Below are 16,044 nucleotides of genomic sequence, written 5' to 3' on the forward strand. Positions count from 1 at the left end.
GATCCATAATTTGCAATTCAGAGGACACTTCCGCTCTTGTCATTTGTGTTCTTGGGCAAGACACTTCACCCACCTTGCCTGTTGTGTTGGTCAGAAGCATCGATGGTGCAAAATTTGCAGCCTTGTTTCTGTCAGCTTGCCCCAGGGAGGCTGTAGCTACAATCCTGTAGCTTCATTATCAGCGTGTAAATGAGTCCTTTGAGATTTCAACTGGAGATAAGAAGGGCTTTATAAATCAAATTAATTGTTATAAAATACAGACTCCAAAAAAGACAGAACAGGACATAGAGCAAAAGGCAGGCACACAGTGGGTAGGGAGGGAGCAGAGAAACAAGTGCCCACCTTCAACAACCTTTAAATATTGCTTTAAAGATTTTGTAAACCCCTAAGTCATATACAACCCCATTCTCCTACACACCATAACATTTCCTTAAATACAATTCATTGTAGGCCTTTTCACCTTAAACAGTAATAACCAACTTTTACTTAACCTGGTTAGTGTTTCACACTAATACAATGAAGGCATTACACACTGTAAAAATCTTATATATACATGTTTTTTTCTGTTGGCTTTAAAACATGCAAATGTAGTGTTTTTGTTAACAACTATTATTTACCATCATAATGCATCACTTTTGGCCAGGCAGGTCTTGTCTGCCTTACTTTTTGAAAGCCTGATCTTTTAAAGCCCCAGGACCCAATCAGTGTACCCCTGTTTAAGATGGAATACATACACACATATTCATGATATACTTTGATTAAATTAATTTGTCTCAAGCGTAACTCCGATAACTAAACATTTCATTTGTACCAGGTGAGTCTCTCCCCTGAGAATGTGGACCGGTACTGGACTGATTCTGTGCCTCCAAACAATTTTAACAGAAGTTTCACATAACTTAGAAGTTGATGTAAAAGTAATGTTTTTTTAGCCACATAAATAACCATGCTCAGCAGCAAACAACATATCGCCAACTACAGCTTAGAGTAGCTAAACTGTAGCCTGATGTAAAAACATTTTGCTACATAATTGAAACTGTCTTGATTTATGTCTTTTGTTTCTACAAAGGAAAGAAAACAAACCAAAGCCAATGAAAACAAGGTTTTAAAAAGAATGATCGTATAATTTTTCTTTAATGAAAGAAAATCTAATAATTTTTGTACCTGTCCATTGTGATGGCTGCAGTTGCAGCCACACAAATGTGGCAACATTCAATCACACCACACACAATAGTTTAGTCAGTCTCACCACACTTATGTTTGGGTTTCTTTAAGTCTAGGATTTAATTTAGAGAATGGCTAGTTTGTTTAGAAGGCAATACATTATAACACTGTATTCTAGAATAAGTGCACACGTTTTAGTTTACAGTTATGTTTTGCTTGATTGAACCTTTGTTTTTTGAGTTACCTCAGTGCCAGACTCCAGTCCTTCAGGGGAACAAAGAGGTGGAGAAGGGGTGGAACAAGCCTGCTGAGACTGCAAATTGGTTTATACCACTACTCATCATCAAGAGGGGGGGATGGGATGTTCCTATGTTAGCTACAGTTAGGTTTTTGTGTGTTCTTCCTTCATGTCTTTTATGTGGCCTGATCAGCCAGTATTTAAGTTTCCTCTTTGTCTCATTTAGGTAGGGCTGTTTGTTTGAGTTAGTCTGAGTTGAAGTTTGTTACTTTGGCCTCTTATGGGCACAACTTTGTCACCTTTTCATTATTTACCCAAGTTTCTGTTTTGGGTTGAATAAAAAACAATTCTTTTTTAATTTAAACCTGTGCTTGACTTTCCTTTGACTGCTCGGTCCATCACACTATTATAAAAGGTGCATGGTAGAACATAAAATCCAGAAACGGTACTTCTAACTGCAACATCAGACATACGTTTTTATCCTTAAATCAGTGTATGATGGGAAAAAAATTATTCAACAGAATTATTTTAAAAAATAAACTAATGAAAAAGGAAAAGACAAAGGAAAAGTGATGGTACCTTTAACTTAATATTTTGTTGCACAACCATTGAGTCAATCACTGCAATCAAATGGTTCCTATAACTGTCCATGAGACTTCTGCACCTCTCAGCAGGTATTTTGGCCCACTCCTCATGAGCAAACTGCTTCAGTTGTCTCAGGTTCGAAGTTTTTTCCAGATGGCATGTTTCAGCTCCTTGCAAAGATGCTGAATAGGATTCAGATCAGGGCTCATAGAAGGCCACTTCAGAGTAGTCCAATATTTTCCTCTTAGCTAGTGATGTTACGTGATGTGCCGAGGCTTCGAGGCGTGTGTCGAGTAATGGAGGGGGCGTTTCCATAAAGCGCGTATGGAAGCTTGCTTCATTTAGGGGAGGAGCCGAAAACGATGACGTCCGAAGCCTCGCTGCCCGGCTGTACCACGTGACTGCTTCGGGAAGTGGCTCAGATTTTGGCTCGGGGTTTGACAGCTTTAGAAACCCCACAGGCTCCATTCAAAATGTGGGTTGTTGTAGGCGAGTTGCGGTCAGTTGAGAGAGTGGATAGAGTTTTGATAGTTTGGATAGCAGAGTTTGGATAGTGGTTATTTAGTTTGAGACAGTTAGTTTGGTGTTTGGAGAGTTTAGGAGAAAGATAGATAGATAGGAGATTTAGGAGCGCGAGGACAGGATAGGAGTAGGATGGAGCCGGCGAGAAAGAGGAGGATTTCCCCTATGTGGGAACATTTCGATTTGATAAGCCCTAACAAGGTAAGGTGAACTGAACATTTGCAGATGCATTAGGTTTGCTTATGAGGAACTGTATTTTTCACTGTTTCTTATTTTCTGTAAAGGTGAGGTGTTTATTGTGCTCCAAGGAGTTGGGGTACAATAATAACACCTCATCCATGCTAAGGCACTACCGTGCCTTGCATGAGAATAGGGAGGAAACTGGAGCTTCACCCAGCCAAGGTATTTCATTACTATATTACAAACACACTATCACAATTTTTGCATGCTGATGTTTGCTTGTTGTGCAAATAAAGACAGGTAACAGACACTGTATTTATTCCCTTTTAACCAGCCACCAGAAAACAAGAGCTGGATGAAGCTCTAGTCTCCATGATAGTGAAGGATACCCAGCCTTTCACTATTGTGGATGACGTTGGATTCAGGACATTTGTGTCTAAGCTGGATCCCAATTATGTTCTCCCTACAAGGCAGGAATGTGTGGGTCCATACATGAAACGAGTGACTACATTATTGTATGTGTCACAATTCAGCAATATATATATATATTTCTTCCTTTAGGCTCTGAAGGCCATGGTGGAGGCCAAATATGAGTCTGCTAAGGAGCACGCTAAGGCTAAAGTAGAGAAGGTGGCTGCTGTTAGCCTTACATCAGATATGTGGACATCCATCAACATGGATGCCTACCTGGCAGTGACATGCCACTTTGGAGGAGAACGAAAAGCTGAGCTCGGTGTTGTTGGGAGTGCAGGCATTCCCCCAGTCTCACACTGCTGAACATATTGCTTGTGTGAAAGCCTCCCTGATGGAGGAATGGGGAATCTCAGGCAAGGTGACATGCATGGTCACCGATGGTGCTCCTAATATGGTGGCATGCGTGAGAGAGCTGAAGCTTCGCCACCACATTTGTGTTGCTCACACCCTCAATCTTGTTGTGAAGAGGGCGCTTGACCAGCACCCTGTGCTCTCTGGCCTCCGGGCCAAAGCAAGGAAGCTGGTTGGCTACTTTAGAAGCAGCACCACTGCTAAGGTATGCTCTTTTCTTTTATTCCAATATATAATGTTAATAGTTTGTCTGTACTCCTACTGCAGTGACTTAATGGCCTACTCTTCTGTATCTTTAAAGGAGAAGCTTACACAAGTGCAGCTTCAGCTGGGCATGCAAGCAACCAAGCTGATGCAGGAGGTGGAAACAAGATGGAACAGCACCTACTTGATGCTGCAACGTCTGGTGGAGTTGAGGGAGCCAGTAGGAGCGGCATTGGCTGGATTACACACTGACATTCCCTTTTTCACTGCCAGTGAGTTTGACATTGTTGTAGCGTGCCTTTCTTTACTCTCTTCTTTCTATGACGCCACCACGGAGCTCTCTGCAGAAGAACACGTGTCGGCATCAAAAGTTATCCCCCTCCTGAAGATGATAGAGAAAGCCCTTCAGGAGGAAGACACCAAGTCGGCACCTGCAGTAGCAGTGGAAATAGGAGAGCAGCTCATCAGACAGCTCAGGGAGAAGCTGCACATGCTCCAGTCAATGAGCATCTTGTCGCTGGCTACACTCCTGGACCCACGATTTAAACTTATAGCATTTTTCAGCAACACAAAAGCTGCTGAAGCAGTGAAGCGCTTGACTTCAGAGTGTGCCACCGTCATCCGACGGAACACAGAAGAGAACACTCACGAGATTCCCCAGGCTTCCACCTCTCAAGAATTCACTGGAGGTAATCTTTTATATTACATTTTGAGATTACTTATTCCTATTACAACACTTACTAACATGACTTGTGGTTTCCATTTAGGTAGCAGACTTTGGCAAAGATTGGACACTAGTGTCATGGAGGCAAAGAGGACTCAAAATGTGTCAGCAGATGCCACCTTAGAGGTCCAGCGCTACCTGTCAGAGGCAAACATAAGCAGGCTGGAGAACCCCCTGGAGTACTGGGCTAATCATCGGTCACTGTACCCCAATCTGTACAAACTTGCACTTATTTATGCACCCCGGCATCATCTGTGCCATGTGAGCGTGTCTTTTCAAAGGCTGGAGAAGTAGTGTCAAAAAAGAGAAATCGTTTGAAACCAAAAACTGTGGAGAAATTGTTGTTTCTTAATAAAAATGCATGAAATCATCCAAGTTACACAAGCATTAGCCTATTCACTACCCCCTCCCTAGTTCCACAAGCACTTTCACTGTCCTCTGCCTGATTAAGCCCAGGCCATTTTTCTAGAGTCACAGCAAAACATTATTACACAACATGCCATATCACATGACACTACTATTTTGGGAATAATTACACACAGAGAATACATTCAAACAATATTTTATTATACACATATGTGTATACATAATTTATGTAGACAAATGATTTCATCCTACACCTTTTGTGAAGTCATTCCCAAGAGCCATAATAGACAAAAATTCAATGCATCACATGTGTTAAGATACAGCTGACTGTGATTATACACCTGGCCAGTAGGTGGTTTCGTGTGCACATGAAGCTTCAAGAAATGAACCCTTTCTCGAACCAGTTGGCTCAAGTGGTTCAATGCCTCATGAGGCTTCATCTAACATTCACTACTCTTAGCCATTCTTGATTGTTTTTAGCTGTGTGTTTTAGGTTATCATCCTGTTGCAAGACCCATGACCTTATCTGTCTCTTTGTTTCGTCATCAATTTTCCTCTTGCAGCCACATCCAGGGAGGTTGGCTACAGTGCTATGGATCTTAAATTTTTGAATATGTGCAAATGTAGTCAGAGGAACATCAAGCTGCTTGGAGATGGTCTTATAACCTTTACCTTTACCATGCTTGTCTATAGTTTTCTTACTAATCTCCTGAGACAACTCTTTCCTTCGCTTCCTCTGGTCCATGTTGAGTGTGGCACACATCATGTCAACAAACAGCACAGCGTCTACCTGTAGCCTCATCTATAGGCCCACTGACTGATTACAAGATTGTAGACACCTGTAATGCTAATTAGTGGACACACCTTGTTTTAACAGTTGCATTTTGCAGTTGACAGAAGGTTTGTTGATGGAGAGGAGCTCAGCTGTCCATCATCCACCTTTTATTTTCATGAATGTGTTTGTGAGAACAAATGGAAAAGCTCTCTCACACACAAAGTGTTTTGTATTCTTTTTCGCTCTACAATGTACAAGTAATGCGCAGCTGAGCAAGCTGTTGATTAAATGTTTCCATCAGTTCGCACGATTATTAGAGATGTTGTGAAAGTTGTTCTAATCAGGTATGTTTCTGTGTTTGCATCAATTTATGTGGATTCGCTGCATTTATCTCCTGCATGAATGAGAGAAATTAATAAAGAGGGCATTGATAGAAATTTCCATAAAAGAGAGGTGTTAGCAGGAGCTTAATAACCTCAGGGGTGAATTAGGAATTTCTTTGTAGTGAAGAACTAATAAGGCCGTTGGACAGTGATGGATGAAGCGCTCCTCAGGAACTGACATGTCAATTGTTCTTTCCATAATAGTCTCCTCTGAAGCAAATCAATCTAAGCTTTGTGAGGGGCCTTGTGGTTAGTAGTTTGCACTCATAAAATTTACATATGCAAAAAGTAGTTGATAAGAATCTGATGGGATTTGGCTGACATTGGTGTTACTGAACAATCAAAAGGGTTTTTAATGGAGTGGCTAACATTGAATAATAATAGCTTTGAAAGAATAAAGTTTGTGTACAATTATGAAAATATATGGACACTACATAAATGTTCCATTTATTATTAAAAATGTCCACATAATTTCTAGTCTTATGTGTTTACATATCCCCAGAAAAGTGGTTTAATTGAACACAGTCAATGTTCATTCAAAAGATAAAAACTCACTTTCTAGCACAGAAAAACAGTTGAACACCCCAGTTCCCAATATCAAGAGTTACACCTTTGCTTCTTGATTTTTTGAATTCTTCAGAAAGAAACCGATTGGTAAAAGACCTCACTCTGGTGGTGGAAGTAGAACCAATGCCTCCACAGAGACTGGACCCTAAATCCAGCACCTTAGTCCACTCACCCACACTACCAAAGACAACAAAAGGAGCTGATTTTTAAAGGAGAATGAATAATAGTCTGGTCTACACTGACTGCTCAAAATAGATTGTAAAACATGATACCCCTCATGATTTTCCAGGTATTGAATTTACTGCTCGATAGTGTATGTCACCCTAAATCTTTCGGTGCAGAATACATTTCAAAGTTGGTGTTGGTCCTTTTATTCATTTGAAATCCAAGTGCATCAAAAAATGATTGACAAGAGCCGATACGCAAACACTGGCATTTTGGGTTCTCTCTGAGCTTGATCAGCCCCTCTGGTTCAGGATGTAGGATATTTTACCAAGCACATCTTGTTAGGGCTGAGACAGGTCAAAGACACATTCTGATGTTGAGCTTTTTAATAAAACAATGTAAAAAACATTTCCATATTTTTATACTCCTCATTCTTCTGGCTTGTTTAAATGATTGGAAGTATGCTGTACAAACTCTTTGGCTATCAAGTAATGATCAAAGCTAGGTTATTTGGATCCTGTTATCAATCCTGCTAACTCTCACTTTCGCCTGAAGCATACTAATCTTAGACTAAAGTAAGCCCTTTACTATAAAATAAAGTAAATCTTAGACTAAAGTACACACTCCAATGTCCCAGTGGGCCAATCACATCCGGAGCCAGTGACCAATCATGTTCCACCTTCTGGATCCTTTCTAAACTCTGTTAACGACAAAGTGTTAGCATTGTTTCATCAATAACTTTCTGGAGTCCTTTGGCAATTGGTGAGTTTACATATATTTTCCTTTTCAACAGCTAAGTGTGTCAGACCAAGAATTAAAACCAAGAATTTTAGTTTTGTGTAGAGGTTCGACTGAAAGCTGGAATAAAAAAAGAGGAAAAAAGGTTGTTGTGTAACATTTACCTGGTTCCATTTTACAAAAATGGATCTATCTTGTTGATTTTGTCTACCCTTTGCCAATATGAAAGACGAAAAAAATAATTACACTTAGTATTGTAACAAGATGACACCTATATGTGTTATTTTTTGTGGTTAATAAAATTGCTGCGTTTTTTAATATCAAAAACAGTGGATTTTATATCTATAACAATGCGTTGTTTTGAGTGTGTTCTGCTGTCAAGACAGTGCGGGCAGCATAACAGAGCTAAAAATGATAAGATTTTACAATATTTGATAATGAATACTGTTACGTGGCATTGCTTCAGCGTAGCAGTGAATAGTGAATGTTTCTCATTTGTAAGTTCTTTGAATGCTGAGTGAATAAAAGTAACAGAAATTCAGTGTAATGATTGTGTTATTAATTTATACAATATTTATACGTATCACTATGTTTATGCTTTTTCCCTGTCACATTATGTATCCGTATGCCTTGTTCCATAAAACCCCTCAGAGTCGACTCCTCATGCGGCCAACTGAGGATGTCAGTAGGTAAGTATTAAAGTGCTGTGGCAGGGAGGACCTGGCCAAAACCTCAGCATTTGTTAAGCAGAATGGAGGGGATGCTGCTGACCAGTTCTTGGTTCTGCCCCACTGCAAGATCCATTTTGGGAAATGCAAAGATCAGTCATATGTCAGCTTTGGCCTTTGCACAGCGAACGCTCTACCATTTGAGCTAATTCCCCCTCAACATCTAAACCAGTGGCTCCCAAAGTGTGGAAGGTGCACAGTGCCATTGCAGGGGGGGATGAAAAATAAAAAACAATTCTCAGGGAGTTGTTCATGTTTTAATCCCATTTTGCATTTTTAAATGTATTGATGATAGCAAAGTTAAATATTGTTGCAAATAAAAAAAGAAATATGTTTGAAATAACACTGACAGCAAAGAATACTCTTCTTTGCTGCAAGTAACCAGACTGTCAGGAGGGATAAATCCGTGGACAGAAAAGGTTGTTAATATGCTGAAGACTTGGAAGAAAACGCTGGATTTCTATTGGTTCAAGACGGTCGATAATCTGGAAAGGAGGCAGAGACTAAGCGGTGTTTAAGTTGAGCGGGACCCAGGTGAGACAGGTAAGCAATCAGGCATGACAGGTGAGCTGAATGAACGGCTAAACACAGCATGGACATGACACAGAACATGAATCATGACAGTATCCCCACCTCATTGTCCGACAACAGAAGGACCACCTGGCTGGTCAGGATTACAATGAAGAAAGTCCCTTATAAAGGCTGGCACCCAGGAGCTCTCCTCTGGTCCGCATCTCTCCCAGTCCACCAGGTAATGGATGACACAACCCCAATATGGGACACCTTTCATATGTCCCATGTGATTTGGGACACATGAAAGGTGGGACAGACTTTGATGGTTCTAGGGAGGCAGAGCCAAACAACCACTGGGTTGATAATGCGGAGCTAGCTTGCGGTTCTCTGATGGGACGGTTTAAACTGACTGCAAACTTGGCAAGCTCTGATGAACTCTGTGACATCTTGAAGCATAGTTCCCCACCAGAAACAACTTTTGATCACCGATAGGGTCTTAGTGACTCCAGGATGACAAAAAAGTCAAGATTCGTGACAAAATGAGAGTTCCTCTGGTATGAGATGATCAGCGACAAATAGTTGATCTTTTGGACAACTCTCTGGGATGGGGTTTTGCTGATGGGCCTCGCTTATTTTCTGCTCCAGCTCAAGTTCGGTAACTGCTAGCTGTACCAATCTGGGAAGCACATAGTCCACCTGCCTTGCCTCCTGCATCTCCTGTGTAGTTTCATGAAGCCTGGAAAGTGTGTCACACTTTGTGTTCTTTGGGTTGCCTGGGGTTGAGTCTTCTTACTGACTTGAGGTACTGCAGATTTTTATGATCAGTCCAAACCATGAAAGGTTCCTTAGCTCCCTCCAGCCAGTGCCTCCACTTCTCGAGTGCCAGTTTATCCGCCACAGTTCACAGTCACTAACATTATAGTTACTCTCTGCAGAAGACAACTTCCTGGAAAAGAAAGCACATGGGTGTGTCTTTCCATCAGTGCACCTCTGACTGAGTATGGCTCCCACTGCTGAATCAGAAGCATCAATGTCTATGATGAATTCGTGGGAAGGGTATGGTGAGTGGAGGACAGGAGCTGAGGTGAATGCCCTCTTGAGGCAGTCAAAGGACTTATCAGTCTTACCCCAAATGAACTGGTACTTGGATGAGGTAAGGCCATGAAGTGGAGAGGCCACAGACCTGATTTTTTGGATGATCCGGCAATGAAAGTTTGGAAATCCTAGAAATCTTTATAGTTGTCTACGGTCTTGTGGGAGGGGCCAGTTCTTGACAGCATCCGTCTTGCTGAGGTCCATGGAGACCTTGTTAGAGATGATGAAAGCCAAGACTGAAGTATAAGGTTTGTGAAACTCACACTTCTCTGCAGAAATAAACAGGTTGTTCTGCAGCAAACAGAAAATGACGGAACAAACATGAGCTTGCTGGGCCATGAGATCCTTAGAGAAAATCAAAATGTCATCCAGGTAAACACAAGCAAAACATCTAACCATGTCCCTGAGGACATCATTGACGAGTGCCTGGAACACCGCTGAAGCATTGGTCAGGTCCAAAGGCTTTACGAGGTATTCGTAATGACCTGTTGGAGTGTAAAACGCCATCTTCCACTCATCCCCCACCTTGATACAGACCAGATGGTAGGCATTTCTAAGATCGAGCTTGGTAAAAACTGTGGATCCCTGGATCAGGTCAAAGACAGTGTTGATTAGGGCAAGTGGGTAACAATTTTTGACTATAATTCCATTCATCTCTCTGTAGTCAATACAGGGTCTTAAGGAACCATCTTTTTGCCCACAAAGAAGAAGCCTGCTCCCACTGGGGAGGAAGAATGGCGGATGGTACCTTCCTTGAGTCCATCACTTATATAATCCCTTGTCCTCTGGGCCAGAGGTTCTGGGCCAGAAAAAGGGAACAGACAACCCCTGGGAGAAAAAGTACCAGGAACCAGATGGATGGCACAATCATAGGGCTGATGAGGTGGAAGTGAAGGGGCTCGATGCTTGTTAAACACCTCCCGTAGGTTATGATAAACAGCGGGTACCTTGGATAAGTCAGGATAGGTCTCCTGACCACTGGTAGGGACAGAACAGGGGACCAAAGATGCTAAGAGGCAAGAGGAATAGCAAGTTGGTGACCATCCCATCACCTCACTATTAACCCAATCAATGTAGGGATTGTGTCTTTTCAGCCAATTGGCTTCCAAAATGACAGGGGGCCCATTTAGATTTATGATCAGGAAGAAAATAAGTTCATGGTTATTCCCTGAAACACTGAACTTTATATGACCTGTTTCATGGGTGGCCTGGTGAAATATGTGGCCAATAATTGCCAAAACTTCAAGATACTTAGAGGTGGGTAAGAGTTGGATGCCAGGAGACTTGGCGAGTTCACAGGGCATTAATTCAGTGTCTGCCCCTGAATCAATAAAGACATATAGGTGATGGGTAAGACCATTGTCTGCATTCATATTCTTACCATATTTCATTTCACTACTTGAAGCTATTCCATTTTTGCACTTTTTCTAAGCCTCCTTTAAAAAAAAGCCAACTGTTTTTAAAAGCTTGAGCATGGATTAGAGCCGGTGTTAGGAAAGCAGTTCTGACAGTTATCTTTCAGCATTGTTCAAGAACAGAATAATGCAGTAGTATTGTAACATTTCAGGATGATGATAGATGGATGGATATTGGTTTATAGCATTGTAAAATTGTGATATTTGCTTCATGGGCTTAAAAAAGGAACATTATCCATTTTAATACTTTTTGTTTTCTGTCTTCTGCTTGTCATACAAGGTTTTCTTTGTTTTCTAAATTATTTTTTATTTTGTTTTTTATTAACATTATCATTTATCAACTGCTCAAAGTCCTAAAACAGTTGAAACATATAGGTGAGATCACTGGTCAGGTAAGATCAAATGTTTCTGAACAGGCCTATGTTGTCCAGTTGGAAATGTTTCATTGCAAAGCCATAGTAATAGAGCACATTTTCTAAAAGAAAATCAATCCCATTGAAACATACAGTGTGTTTCAGCATGAAAAAAACTTCATTGATTATGCTGGCTGAAACTGTTAAGAAGGTCATTATCCACAGTAAAACATGTCTTGTATTGATGTAGGCTGAAAGGACTCTCAGAGAGGAGGAAGTCATTCATGTTTCTACAAGAAACATGAAAAAGCCAGATTGCACACATTGACAAAGATCTATATTTTGAGGACATATCCAGTATTCTGATGAAAGTAGTGGAACTGTTTGACCATAATCACCATCATTACATCTGTACAGCATCATGTTGTAGGGCTATTTTGCTCCAGGGGGAACCAGTACACTTCATTAAATAGATAGCATCATGAAGAAAGAACATTTTGTGGAAATATTGAAGCAACTAAAGACATCAGCCAGTGAGTAAAACCTCAGTTGCAAATGGATCTTCCAAATGGACAATAGCCCTCAGCATACATTTAAAGTTGTTACAAAATGACTTGTGGACAACAAAGTCAATGTTTTGTTTGGGTGATGGTGACGGAGTTGGTGGTGGTAGGAGTTTGCCTTGTAATAGGCAAATTGCTGATTCGATCCCCGCTCCACCTGGCTATGTCGCTGCAACCTTGGACAAGATACTTCACCCACCTTGCCTGCTTGTGGGGTCAGAGGGCCAGGTGGTGCTGGTGTATGACAGCTTTGCTATTGTCAAACTGCCCCAGGGCAGCTGTGGCTACTATCCAGTAAGATACCAGCATCAGCATGTGAATGGGTGAATGAGTGTAGTGTAGGGTGAGGTCCTCTGGACTTGATAAGGTGCTATGCAAGTACAAAGCCATTTACCATTTACCATTTGTTGTGACCATCACAAAGTCCTGACTTCAATCCTATTGCGAATTTGGGAGTAGATATGAGGAATGGACCAGAAATCCAGCAAACTATTGTGAGAAGCTTGTGGAAGGAAACCCAAAACATTGAGTCAAGTCAAATATTTCAAAGGCAATTCAACCAAATACCGAGAAAATGTACGTGAACTTCTGATTTTCAACACATTAATAAATACATTTCTGACATATTCTTTCTCTCATTATTATGACAAATAAAAATATTCTTGTTATTCTAATTCACCTAACACAAGAGATCAATTTCCATGTAAATTATATGAGATTTAATTTCAGACAGTGATCAAATAGATGTATTTGTCTTTATAGTTGATGTATGTAAACTTTTGGTTTCAACTGTGCTATTGACTCTGATTTTACATTGCTGAATTTTTATTAACACAGATAGTCAGTTAGTGAATTTCATGTTTTTGGAGGCACCATAACTACACTGTATGCCTTTTTCATATGGCATCTGACATGACTTTAGAATGTAGGCTGCTTCATTAACTTTTAATAAGAAAACTAAATAAAGAACAGCTACAAAGATGCACTACTTTATTCAAACCATCTGCTCTGTTGAATCTCTAGTGAAATGCTACTGGCAGAGATGTTTAATAGTTAACAACTGGTTTCATATTTCTGTTAAGCCTGACAGAAAACTTGCCAGACACAACTGTGGATGTCTAAAACATACCCACAGTTTTAGAGATAGTGGCGAGCAGAGATTAAGCAATACCAACAAATTTATATGCATTGATTATGGCTGTCTTTCTCAAACTGGTGTCTGCAGGCGCCCCCTAATGGTCCATAAGGTACTGCCTGTAAGCAACAGGTTTTTTTTTGGACAGTTAGCTTACCAAAGGATTGTGGTGAAAAATAATAATGGATAAGTGGTTTAAAACTAGGTTGCTCAAAAGAAAACAACATCAGGATTACTTATATAATAGGAGGAAGCCAAGCTCCTTGTTCAAGGCTTAATGCCTTGAACAAGTCTCAGTTTGTGAGAAATGTTCGTTTTTTTATATAATGCTCTGCTCACACATCAACAGATATTATTTTTATTTAGTTAAAAAATATTTGTTTTTGGATAGATTAAATTTGAAGATCTGGTGGAATTTAAAATTGCTCAAATTATGTTAAAGGAATCAAATAAACTGCTACCTGAGAAATATGGGTGAGAGTTAGCACTAATGTGTATTTGTAAATTGAGGCTAACGCATTTGAGTGTGGGTGGGTATGGATGTACGGATGTGTATATTTAGACACATGTAATTAATATGAATTAATTAACCTATGTTTATATTTTATTTTTTAATTTGATCTAATGAGGGTCCGTCTGAAAGTATTGTATGAGTTCATAAGTTTCTTACTTCTTCCTACTCCTTTTCGAGTATGTTAAAATTTTTGTGGTACAAAAAAGTATTTGTCTTTTTGCATTCCTTGTTCATGTGTGTCATTTTATACTGTTATCATGTTTGAAATACATACATAAACATATAAGTTTTAGATTTAATGACGCAGAAGAGTATTTTTGTTTCTGTCAAAAGCCATTCTCGCCTATTTTTTTCTTTTATTGTGCTTCTAAATTACAAATAACCCTAAAATGATGTCATGTCACACAACACTTGTAGTGAAAAACAACTTATTTTTTAATTTCCATGCATTACAATCTACATTCCACAAATTATAAACTCAATAAGCTGATGTATTTAACAGTAGGAGCATTGAGGGTCCTTCAGTGTTTCTTCCCAACTAAAATCCATCTACTGGATGTTCTTCAGTCTTTCTTCAGGAAAAAACAGAGTGTAACTGTAATTCAGTTACAGAGAGGAGAGAATTTGGCTCCTTTCTCTAAATTTACCTCTGGCTCTGCAGTCTGGGACGTTCATGCATCACAGACGGCCTGCAGGGTTGCAGCGCCTGCAGCACAAAGGCTACAGATGCCAGACAGCATTCTCTGCTGCAAAAATAATTAACTTAGAGCTTATAAAAGACTGTGTCTATTGAGCCTATGAGCATCACAGCTAAAGTTTCCTGAAGCTAGGTGATCTATTTTTTTCTTTCCTTCTTAGAGGAAATGTCACTGAATTGAACTGTTGCCAAGGATTTCTGAAGCTGTTTTCATCAAATGGGAACCAAAGAAATTTTGATTATTCCACAACAAGAAGATGTTTCACTGGCGGCCAAAAGATGGTGTCAAGATGAGGATTGAAACAGTAACAAAGAATCTTTGTGGAAGCAGGAAGAAATCAAGAAGTTGAGATCTGGTTTAGAGGAGAAGAGTTTTCTGACTCTGAGGGCTGGACCTAGATGGAGAAGACGTTCTACCCTGATCTGCAGGACGAAATAGTAAATGGCCTTTACTTATATAAGAAATTGTACATTTGGTAAAAATTGACCATGCACATTAGGTGCATATGGCCTGTGTTTATGTGGTTTAGGTTTGTTCTGTTTTGTGCAATACATACGTGATGATGTGTTAAGAGATGTGGTAGTGCTCTTGTGGGTCAGGTGCAGTGATAATATTGTGCGTCCACTCCAATAGTATCCTGCAGGCGTCCCTGTGCTGCATAATAGCTGCTGGAAAAAGAAAATGTTTTGTTATCGGCTGCATGTGTCCATGCATCTACTCCTACGAATGGAGAACAGAGATGCGTTACTTTATTTTGCTTGCAATGTCCATGGAATATAAGTTGCAATTTGCACAGATCAGTTTAGGAAGGAGTCCGTCATGATTTGAGTTTCTCTGTGTGTTTGTTTTGAGTTCCTGTGTCTCTGAGTCTCCGTGTTGTCCTGTCTCCCCTTGATTAGTTCCCAAGTGTGTCTCGTTCCCTGATTACCTCCTGTGTATTTAGTGTCACCTGTGTCTTTGTTGGTCCTCGTCTCATTTGGCGTCTAGTCTCTGTCGTCTGATGTTCCTCAGTCCGTCGTCTCATCCTTTGTGTAACTGGTTGCTACCGGCGTCGAGCCCTGGCTTCCGCACAGCCGTGCTGCCCGGTATTCTGGACATTATTGGACTGTGTATTTCAGGATATTCATTATTAAAACCATCTTACTCGTCTCATCCTGGGTCTGCTGCGTTTCCCTCACCATCTTCCACCACCACTTCATGACAGAGTCCTCTGAAAACTACCAACACGGCAGGATTTACCAGAAGACTTGGACTGAAGGAAGGTTCTGTTCCTGCTGTTCATCACAATTCTGTAGATGATGGCGATGTACTGTATGTGCAAAACAATGTATTGCGTGTTCTGCATTATTGGCATAAACATCATTTGTCATTTAGCACAAGCTAACGCTGTGCTAAATGACACCTCTGCTGTCTCACATTACATTACCAACAATATCTGTGCATTTACTGTCAGAATTGTAATAAATTGGAAGTGATGGTCTACATTGAGAAGATGCAGTAAATGTGAAAACATGTGAGACACCTGGACATTACTGACATTGATTTAATTATTTTTTTACATGTTCAGAAGTGCTTCTCCTATAACCTTGCAAATACA

General features: G+C 40.3%; 1 protein-coding gene and 1 long non-coding RNA gene across 2 annotated transcripts; one reads left to right on the top strand and one right to left on the bottom strand.

Annotated features, from left to right (window-relative positions):
• Window positions 1-3,475: 3,475 nt before the first annotated feature.
• On the top strand, window positions 3,476-4,733 carry LOC116714917 (zinc finger BED domain-containing protein 4-like). Its single transcript, XM_032555717.1, has 3 exons — window positions 3,476-3,716; window positions 3,813-4,404; window positions 4,483-4,733. The coding sequence occupies exons 1-3, from the start codon at window positions 3,492-3,494 to the stop codon at window positions 4,731-4,733; spliced, it is 1,068 nt and encodes a 355-aa protein (XP_032411608.1). The 5' UTR covers window positions 3,476-3,491.
• Window positions 4,734-5,506: 773 nt separating this feature from the next.
• Window positions 5,507-15,829, bottom strand: LOC116714302 (uncharacterized). Its single transcript, XR_004338036.1, has 2 exons — window positions 15,004-15,829; window positions 5,507-14,869 (listed from the first exon to the last, which is right to left on the bottom strand). It is a non-coding gene; the product is annotated as an uncharacterized LOC116714302 (long non-coding RNA).
• Window positions 15,830-16,044: the final 215 nt, after the last annotated feature.

This window comes from Xiphophorus hellerii, chromosome 23 (assembly GCF_003331165.1).
Source record: "Xiphophorus hellerii strain 12219 chromosome 23, Xiphophorus_hellerii-4.1, whole genome shotgun sequence".
NCBI lineage: Eukaryota > Metazoa > Chordata > Actinopteri > Cyprinodontiformes > Poeciliidae > Xiphophorus > Xiphophorus hellerii.